The 10,073-nt window shown below is 47.6% G+C and overlaps 1 protein-coding gene across 2 annotated transcripts in view; it reads left to right on the top strand.

Annotated features, from left to right (window-relative positions):
- Positions 1 to 9,334, top strand: part of mmp28 (matrix metallopeptidase 28) — a 181,939-nt gene extending 172,605 nt beyond the window's left edge. For both annotated transcript variants that reach the window (XM_085964242.1, XM_085964241.1), the window contains one exon: positions 8,878 to 9,334. In XM_085964242.1, coding sequence (XP_085820368.1) covers positions 8,878 to 9,281 — 404 coding nt within the window. In that variant the 3' untranslated portion in view covers positions 9,282 to 9,334. The remainder of the gene's footprint in view (positions 1 to 8,877) is intronic.
- The last annotated feature ends 739 nt before the right edge of the window (positions 9,335 to 10,073 follow it).

Here is a 10,073-nt window from a genome sequence, read left to right as displayed (position 1 = left end):
TTGACATGACTGACCAGTCTATCCTCCTCCACCTCTCCTCTCCTCCGTCCCTTCTCCTCCACCTCTCCTCCTACTCCACCTCTCCTTCTCCATTCCTTCTCCTCCACCTCTCCTTTCCTCCACCTCTCCTCTCCTCCGCCTCCACCTCTCCTTCTCCACCCCTTCTCTTCCGCCTCTCCTCTCCTCCAACTCCACAGCCTCCCCTTCTCCTCCAGCTCTCCTCCTCCTTCAGGCCTCTCCGCGTCCTCCACCACCACAACTGCTTCTCTCCTCCACCTCCTCCTTGTTCTTGTCCTCCTCTTCCAGCGCCACCTCTTCTCATGCTCCTCCTCCTCCACCACTCCTCCACCTATGCTTCCTATCTATCCCCCCAAAGCTGGCCCATCTCCTGCAATGGCTTCTCCTCCAGTGCCCTATCCTTGGACCCTCGCATATTCCTGATCTAAATATTGCCCCTCGGTGACACGTCCAGAAGCATAGGGTCAGCTTCCATACGGGTGCTGATGATTCCCCAGCTTTACCTCTTCAGTACCAATGATTCACTACCAATGATTCTAAAGAGTCAGCCACATTGGTATAGGACTGGAGTCACATATAAGGTAAGGACGGCAGGTTTCCTGCCCTAAAGGGCATTAACGAATCAGTTGTATTTTTACGCCAATCCAACAGCTTCATGGTCGCTTTTACTATTAGCAGCTTTTTATTCCCAGATTTTTAAAACTGAATTCAAATTCTCAAAGTGCCATGGCGGGATTTACTGGATTACTAGTCCAGTAACATAACCACTACACTACTGTAGAATCACCTATTATACAATGAAAAACCCTCACTCACTCCACCCTTCTTTCCACTATCGGAAATTCCAATGAACTAAATCCCTTTCCATTCACTCCATGGTCTAAGGAACAGATTATTTCTCACTAACCACGAGTGTGTGGATTTTTTTAGATCTGCTTGTCCCTTATAAGCGTCTCACGGAGCTGTGAGGTTTCCTGTCTGGGAATGACTTGCTTGGATGCTGTATTTGGGTCCGTCTCTGGCTGCTATTGAACGGGTCGAGTGCCATAAAGCTTCGAAGCCCTGGGTTTCGGCGGTTGCTCTAGACAAGGGAACTAGGTGTAATATCTCCAAATTTGCAGACGACACAAAGCTGGGTGGGCGTGTGTGCTGTGAGGAGGATGCCGAGAAACTCCAGGATGATTTGGACAGGTTGGGTGATTGGGCAGAAGCATGGCAGATGCAGTATAATGTGGATAATTGTGAGGTTATCCACTTTGGTGGCAAAAACAGGAAGGCAGATTATTATCTGAATGGCAATAGATTGGGAGAAGGGGAAGTGTAACGAGACCTGGGTGTCCTTGTGCACCAGTCACTGAAGGTAAGCATGCAGGTGCAGCAGGCGGTTAAGAAGGCAAATGGTATGTTGGCCTTCGTAGCGAGAGGGTTTGAGTACAGGAACAAGGATGTCTTGCTCCAGTTGTACAGGGCCTTGGTGAGACCACATCTTGAGTATTGTGTGCAGTTTTGGTTGACTTATCTGAGGAAGGATGTTCTTGCCATGGAAGGAGTTCAGCGAAGATTCACCAGGCTGATACCTGGGATGGCAGGAATGACGTATGAGGAGAGATTGGGTCGATTGGGCTTGTACTCGCTGGAGTTTTGAAGAATGAGAGGGGATCTCATTGAAACTTATAAAATTCTGACAGGATTGGACAGACTAGATGTAGGAAGGATGTTCCCGATGGTCGGGGAGTCCAGAACCAGGGGTCACAGTCTAAGGATAAGGGGTAGGCCATTTAGGACAGAAATAAGGAGGAATTTCTTCACCCAGAGAGTGGTGAACCTGTGGAATTCTCTGCCACAGAAGGCAGTTGATGCCAATTCATTAAATATATTCAAGAAGGAGTTAGATATATTTCTTAAGGCTAAAGGGATCAAGGGGTATGGGGAGAAAGCAGGGACCGGGTACTGAATTTGGATGATCAGCCATGATCTCATTGAATGACGGAGCAGGCTCGAAGGGCCGAATGGCCGACTCCTGCTCCTATCTTCTATGTTTCGATGTTTCTATGCTCAGTGCTTTAATGCACTGCCTGTTGTGTTACTGAGCCAACCTGCCAGGAAGAACTCGAGTTCAATTCCTGCTCTGTACGGAGTCAGCCAATCTCAGTCTTTTTCTTCCCTCCCTTCAGCTGTCCTTCATTCTACCAGCGCAATTCACACCCCATCTAGAGCCATCCTTTGTTCCTTAATCTATCCCATTTCCACCTCCCCTTGCCTTGAATATCTCTTAATGTCTCTCAATGTCTCTCAATCTCTCCTGCTTTCTACTATCACTGACCTTCCCTTTTGTTCTTTCATCCCCTCCCCCTTTTCCCAGCCCCTAAACTTGCTTTAAAATCTGTTCCATTTCCTGCTTTTTTCCAGTTTTGACGAAAGGTCATTGACCTGAAACGTTAACTCTGTTTTTCTCTCCACGGATGTTGCCTGGCCTGCTGAGTTTTTCCAGCAGTTTCTGTTGTTATTTCGGATTTCCAGCATCCGCAGTATTTTGCTATCGTATCAGTCAGGACGCAGCTGGGGCTCAGTTTGCCTGGATCAGGGAAGGGGAAGAAGTCAGGCAGGGTCCCTGCTCCTGATTACTGCACAGTGGCCAATGACCACCACCCCCGCGGTGAGTGTGTGCAGATGCTGAGTGAGAATGGGATCGGCTGCGGCTGCGACAACCCCCACATTCAAATAGCTTGCCAACACGCGCTGTCCGGGTCCACACCTGGGCCCCCCGTGGCTGCAGGCAGTGGAAGCCCAGCATGAGACCGTACCTTCAGAAAAGAAGGTAGAGCATTGAGGAGAAAACTCGGGTTAAGCCGCATAGAAATCCTGATTTCAAGGGTAACATTTCTTAGTGAATTGTGGGGACTCGATTAGTCAGGCAATCCCTTTGAAAACAGCTGAGGTGCTGCCATCATTTGCTCTCCCTGAACCTATGATGGAGTTCAATGTACTCAGGATTTACAAAAGGTAGATCACGTAGGAGATGAGAGAGACTGAGGGGGAACAACAAAACTAGTTGTTTTATATAGCGCCTTAAATACATAGAAACATAGAAGATAGGAGCAGGAGTCGGCCATTCGGCCCTTCGAGCCTGCTCCGCCATTCAATGAGATCATGGCTGATCATCCAATTTCAGTACCCTGTCCCTGCCTTCTCCCCATATCCCTTGATCCCTTTAGCCTTAAGAAATATATCCAACTCTTTCTTGAATATATTTAATGAACTGGCCTCCACCACCCTCTGTGGCAGAGAATTCCATAGGTTCACCATTCTCTGGGTGAATAAATTCCTCCTCATTTCAGTCCTAAATGGCTTACCCCTTATCCTTAGACTATGACCCCTGGTTCTGGACTCCCCAGCCACCAGAAACATCCTTCCTGCATCTAGTCTGTCCAGGCCTGACAGAATTTTATAGGTTTCGATGAGATCTCCTCTCAATCTTCTAAACTCCAGTGAGTATAAGCCCAATCGACACAATCTCTCCTCATACGTCATTCCTGCCATCCCAGGTATCAGCCTGGTGAATCTTCGCTGCATTCCTTCCATGGCAGGAACGTCCTTCCTCAGGTGAGGCGACCAAAACTGCACACAATATTCAAGGTGCGGTCTCACCAAGGCCCTGTACAACTGTAGCAAGACATCCTTGTTCCTGTGCTCGAACCCTCTTGCTATGAAGGCCAACATACCATTTGCCTTTTTAACCGCCTGCTGCTCCTGCATGCTTACCTTCAGCGACTGGTGCACAAGAACACCCAGGTCTCTTTGCACTTCCCCTTCTCCCAATCTATTGCCATTCAAATAATAATCTGCCTTCCTGTTTTTGCCACCAAAGTGGATAACCTCACATTTATCCACATTATAGTGCATTTGCCATGTTTCTGCCCAATCACCCAACCTGTCCAAATCGTACTGGAGTTTCATGACATCCTCCTCACAGCATACCCTCCCACCCAGCTTTGTGTCGTCTGCAAATTTGGAGATATTACATCCAATTCCATCATCCAGATCATTAATATATATTGTGAACAGCTGGGGTCCTAGGACTGATCCTTGCAGTACCCCACTAGTCACTGCCTGCCACTCGGAAAACGACCCGTTTATTCCAACTCTTTGCTTTCTGTCCACCAACCAGTTCTCTATCCAAGTCAATACCTTGCCCCCAATCCCATGTGCCTTAATTTTGCACGCTAATCTCTTATGTGGGACCTTATCGAAAGCCTTCTGAAAGTCCAAATACACCACATCCACTGGTTCTCCCTTATCTATTTTACCAGTTACATCCTCAAAAAATTCCAGTAGATTAGTCAAGCATGATTTACCTTTTGTAAATCCATGTTGACTTTGTCCGATCCTGTCACTGCTTTCCAAGTGCTCTGCTATTACATCTTTTATAATGGACTCTAGCATTTTCCCCACTACCGATGTCAGGCTTACCGGTCTATAATTCCCCGCTTTTTCTCTACCACCTTTTTTGAATCGTGGGGTAACATTAGCTACCCTCCAATCCATGGGTACTGTTCCAGAGTCTATCGAGTTCTGGAAGATGACCAGCAATGCATCTACTATTTCTAGGGCCAGTTCCTTAAGTACCCTGGGATATAGATTATCAGGCCCTGGGGATTTATCGGCCTTCAGTCCCATCAATTTTCCTAACACCATTTCCCTACAAATACTGATTTCTTTCAGTTCCACCCTTTCATCAGACCCTATGTTCCCCAGCATCTCTGGGAGGTTATTTGTTTCCTCCTTTGTGAAGACAGAACCAAAATATGTATTTAGTTGGTCTGCCATTTCTTTGTTCCCCATTATAAATTCCCCTGATTCTGACTGCAAGGGACCTATGCTTGACTTCACCAATCTTTTTCTCTTCACATATCTGTAAAAGCTTTTACAGTCAGTTTTTATGTTCCCTGAAAGCTTACTCTCATATTCTATTTTCCCTTTCTTAATTAATCCCTTTGTCCTCCTTTGTTGTATCCTAAGCTGCTCCCAATCCTCAGGATTATTGCTTTTTCTGGCCAGTTTATATGTCCTCTCCTTGGATCTTATGCTATCCCTAATTTCCCTTGTTAGCCATGGTTGAGTCACCTTTTTTGTTTTATTTTTATGCCAAACTGGGATGAACAAATTCTGTAGCTCATCCATTCGGTCTTTGAATGTTTGCCATTGCGTATCCACCATCAACCCTTTGAGTGCCATTCCCTAATCAATCCTACCCAACTCGCTCTTCAGACCATTGTAGTTTCCTTTATTTAAATTGAGGACCCTAGTCTCTGAGTCAACTACTTCATTCTCCATCTTAATGAAGAATTCGATCATATTATGATCGCCCTGACCCAAGGGGCCTCGTACAACAAGATTGCTAATTAATCCTTTCTTGTTACATAATACCCAGTCTAAGATGGCCTGATCTCTGGTTGGTTCCCCGACATATTGGTCCAGGAAATCATCCTGTAAACACTCCAGGAATTCCTCCTCCACAGTATTGTTACTAATTTGGTTGGCCCAATCTATATGTAGATTAAAGTCACCCATGATGACTGCTGTGCCCTTATTGCACGCTTCTTTAATTTCCCTTTTAATGCCATCCCCAACCTCCACCTTACTCTTTGGAGGTCTATATACCACTCCCACTAATGTTTTTTTCCCCTTAGTATTTCTCAATTCTACCCATACAGATTCCACATCATCAGAGCTAATATCCTTCATTACAATTGTGTTAATCCCTTCTTTAAGCAGTAATGCTACCCCACCTCCCTTTCCTTTTTGCCTATCTTTCCTGAATATCGAATACCCCTGGATGTTGAGTTCCCAGTCTTGGCCATCCTTGAGCCACGTTTCCGTAATCCCAACCAAATCGTATTTGTTTACCTCTATTTGCGCAGCCAATTCATCCACCTTATTACAAATGCTCCTTGCATTAAGACACAAAGCCTTCAGGCTTGTTTTTTTAACGCTCTTAGACCTATTAGAATTATTATTTACTGTGGCCACGTTTGATTTAAACCGTTGATTTCTCTGACTGCCACTTTTGTTTTTCTCCTTCCTATGTTTTGCTTTTATCCTTGTTTCCCTTTCCTCTGTCTCCCTGCTCAGGTTCCCAACCCCCTGCCATTTTAGTTTAAACCCTCCCCCACAGCACTAGCAAACACTCCCCCTAGGACATCGGTTCCAGCCCTGCCCAGGTGCAGACCGTCCGGTTTGAACTGGTCCCACCTCCCCCAGAACCGGTTCCAATGTCCCAGGAACTTGAATCCCTCACCCTGGCACCATTCCTCTAGCCACGTATTCATCTGAAGTATCCTTCTATTTCTACTCTGACTAGCACGTAGCACTGGTAGCAATCCTGAGATTACTACCTTTGAGGTCCTGTTTTTTAATTTATCTCCTAACTCCCTATATTCCGCTTTTACGACCTCATCCCGCTTTTTACCTATATCGTTGGTGCCTATATGCACCACGACAACTGGCTGTTTACCCTCCCCTTCCAAGATGTTCTGCAGCTGCTCAGAGACATCCTTGACCCTTGCACCAGGGAGGCAACACACCATCCTGGAGTCTCGTTTGCGGCCGCAGAAACGCCTATCTATTCCCCTATCTATAATGTAGTGAAACATCCCAAGGCGCTTCACTGGAGTGTTATCAAACAAAATTAATCACCGAGCCAAGTAAGGAGATATTAGGGCAGATGACCAGAACCTTGGTCAAAGAGGTCGGTTTTAAAGAGCGTCTTAAAGGAGAAGAGAGAGGCGAAGAGGTTGAGGGAGGGAATTCCAGAACTTAGGGCCCAGGCAGCTGAAGGCACGGCTGCCAATGCTGGGGTGAAGGAACTCGGGGATGATCAAGAGGCTAGAATTGGAGGAGCGCAGAGATCTCAGAGGCTTGTAGGACCAGCGGAGGCAGCAGAGATAGGGAGGGGCGAGGCCATACAGGGATTTGAACACATGATGAGAATTTTATAATTGAGGCGTTGCTGGACTGTGGGCCAATGTAGGTCAGTGAGCACAGGGTGATGTGTGAATGGGAGTCGGATGCAAGTCAGGACACGGGACAGCAGGGTTTTAGTGAGCACAGGGTGATGTGTGAATGGGAGTCGGATGCAAGTCAGGACACGGGACAGCAGGGTTTTAGTGAGCACAGGGTGATGTGTGAATGGGAGTCGGATGCAAGTCAGGATAGGGGCAGCAGAGTTTTAGATGAGCTCAAGTTTAAGGAGGGTAGTAGATGAACGGGTGGCCAGGAGTGCATTGAAATATTTTGCGGGGGAAAAATTTGGTAGCTTAGCGCCTCCCGTTAGCGCCTGCAGATCTCGGTAATGGGGCGCTGATGCATTAGCGCTGGGGTGAAGCTAATCCAGTGCCGCACGGCAAATCCGGCCCCCCGTTTCACCGCCGCGGACTTCAAAGCCAGGCAGATCGTGACATCAAACGCTCACTGGGCGTCTGATCTGGGAAATTCATTGTCGCCACTTACCTTAGCGCCTCGACCAAGCAGCGACAGGGAGAGCTGGCGCGCAGCTGTAGGAAGCCGGCTCCGGTGACGTTATTTAAAGGCATCAGCATTAATCACTTGCAGCTGTCAGGGCAGGTTAGTTTCAGTGGTTTCTTGTCCGTTTCACCCAGTGGAACAGTTTGTATGAATAATTTCAAGCTTCTTTTGTGTCAGCAGTCTTCTGGCAAGTGAAAAGTGGCTACATTTATTGCTCAAAGATTCAAACTGCTACATTTGGCAACATTAATGGGGGGCTGTACTGGCGCCACCTCGCCCTCCAGGATCTACAGCGGAGGGAGCATAGGCAGCGAGAAATTCGAGAACATGTGCGCAGAGGGATGAGGAGTGACATCAGGGCTCTCACTAGGGTATTCCGACAGCACCTCTCCTACCTTCAATTAAGCAAGGAGTAATATATTAGATGGTTCCGCATCACCAAGTTGGTGGTCACAGAGCTCTGCCATCTCCTCCAAACAGACCTCCAGCCTCACAGCAGGATGACTTAAACCCCAGATCCCTTTTGCTCACCACATGCCCATCATACCACCCTGTGTCATGCCATAGCTCAACGTCCTCCTGGATGCAAAGGTGAAATGAGGGAGACCACAAAATATTGCAAACTCCATTAATAAATTTATGCATAAGCATATCACACATATCACAATCATTCTAATAACTAATGACCCTTGTGCCTGCCATAGTTGAATAGCTGTCATTGTGTGCAAGGCGTGAGATGTGTGTGTGTGAGTGTTGGTAGGTAGAGATTGTTGGTGGGTGAGCGCTGGGGGTGTGGTGCTTTGGGCAGTGTGTGAAGCTTGTGGTACAGATGGAGTATGTAGCATTTGTTGAAGCATTCACTCACCCTGACCACACGAGTGAGGTGGATCTGCCATGAGCACACCTGCTTCAGTCCTCCGGCTCCTTCTCCTTGTCGTGCTTCTCCTTGCTGAGGCAGCTGTACAGCCAGCAAAGCTGAGAATGAGCTGCTGCAGCATCAATGAATCTTACCTTTAAATGCCGGGAAAAGCCTGAGTCAATGATGAGTTGTGATTAAACTGCACCCGATATTGAGTGTAACGCGATTGAGCTAGGCCTTTAAGACTTGATTTAGTGCTCCAATCATTTCTTTGAGCAGTGAGAATGAATTTTGCGTGCAGTCTAAAGCTTTAGCGCCTGGCGCTAATTCTCAAACTTTTCTAAAGATACCGCCCATTCCTGGGCTATAATGAATTTCTCCCCTTCTGTCTCCTTAAGCAAACTCTTGCACCATGTTGCCCCCTGCTGTTTATAACTGGTAAGAGCAGTCTAATGAATTACTTTTTGTTAAACCAGGGGGCCGATGCTGGAGATACACAGAGAGCCGGTTGGATGAGGGCTTCCCGATGAAGGTTAAGGCCATGGGTTTGCCTCGCCACCCAGATGCCGCCTTCTACTTCCGCCCGCTGAGTCACGTGGTGATTTTCAAAGGGTCAAAGTACTACGTCTTAAACGAAGATCTGATGCAGGTGGAGCAGTACTATCCCAGAACCCTCAGCGACTGGAAAGGGGTCCCGGTTGGCATCAATGGAGTCTTCACCTGGAACGATAAGCGGACCTATTTCTTCAAAGATGAGACTTTTTGGAAATTTGACAACAGCAGACTGAAGGTGCTGCACCAGGGCAAGTGGGCGGAGGAACTGGAATGGACTGGCTGTTGTCCCAGGAACATTACAAACACGAGGCCCCTGCAGACGTGACCCAAGGAGGCCGAGCTCCAGCAGAACTTGGAAATTAAAGTGCAATTCCCTTCTGAATTCCTGCCTGTTCTCATTTTGAGAGAAGTGAAGTTTCCTGCCCAGTCTTTTCAGAAAATTGGTGTCAGGAGCTCACAGCCCAACACAGATATAGAGTAAACCGACCAAAAACAAGGAGCGTACAAACAGTCCCCCAAACACAGAGATAGAATACACAGGACCCCAAACAAGGGATCGGGCCTACAGTCCCCCAAACACAGAGATAGAATACACAGGACCCCAAACAAGGGATCGGGCCTACAGTCCCCCAAACACAGAGATAGAATACACAGGACCCCAAACAAGGGATCGGGCCTACAGTCCCCCAAACACAGAGATAGAATACACAGGACCCCAAACAAGGGATCGGGCCTACAGTCCCCCAAACACAGAGATAGAATACACAGGACCCCAAACAAGGGATCGGGCCTACAGTCCCCCAAACACAGAGATAGAATACACAGGACCCCAAACAAGGGATCGGGCCTACAGTCCCCCAAACACAGAGATAGAATACACAGGACCCCAAACAAGGGATCGGGCCTACAGTCCCCCAAACACAGAGATAGAATACACAGGACCCCAAACAAGGGATCGGGCCTACAGTCCCCCAAACACAGAGATAGAATACACAGGACCCCAAACAAGGGATCGGGCCTACAGTCCCCCAAACACAGAGATAGAATACACAGGACCCCAAACAAGGGATCGGGCCTACAGTCCCCCAAACACAGAGATAGAATACACAGGACCCCA

Source organism: Somniosus microcephalus, chromosome 22 (genome assembly GCF_052327205.1).
Source record: "Somniosus microcephalus isolate GS21.2 chromosome 22, FLI_Smic_1.0, whole genome shotgun sequence".
Lineage (NCBI taxonomy): Eukaryota > Metazoa > Chordata > Chondrichthyes > Squaliformes > Somniosidae > Somniosus > Somniosus microcephalus.
The sequence above is the reverse complement of the archived record's forward strand: the minus strand, read 5'-3'. Positions and strand labels throughout refer to the sequence as shown.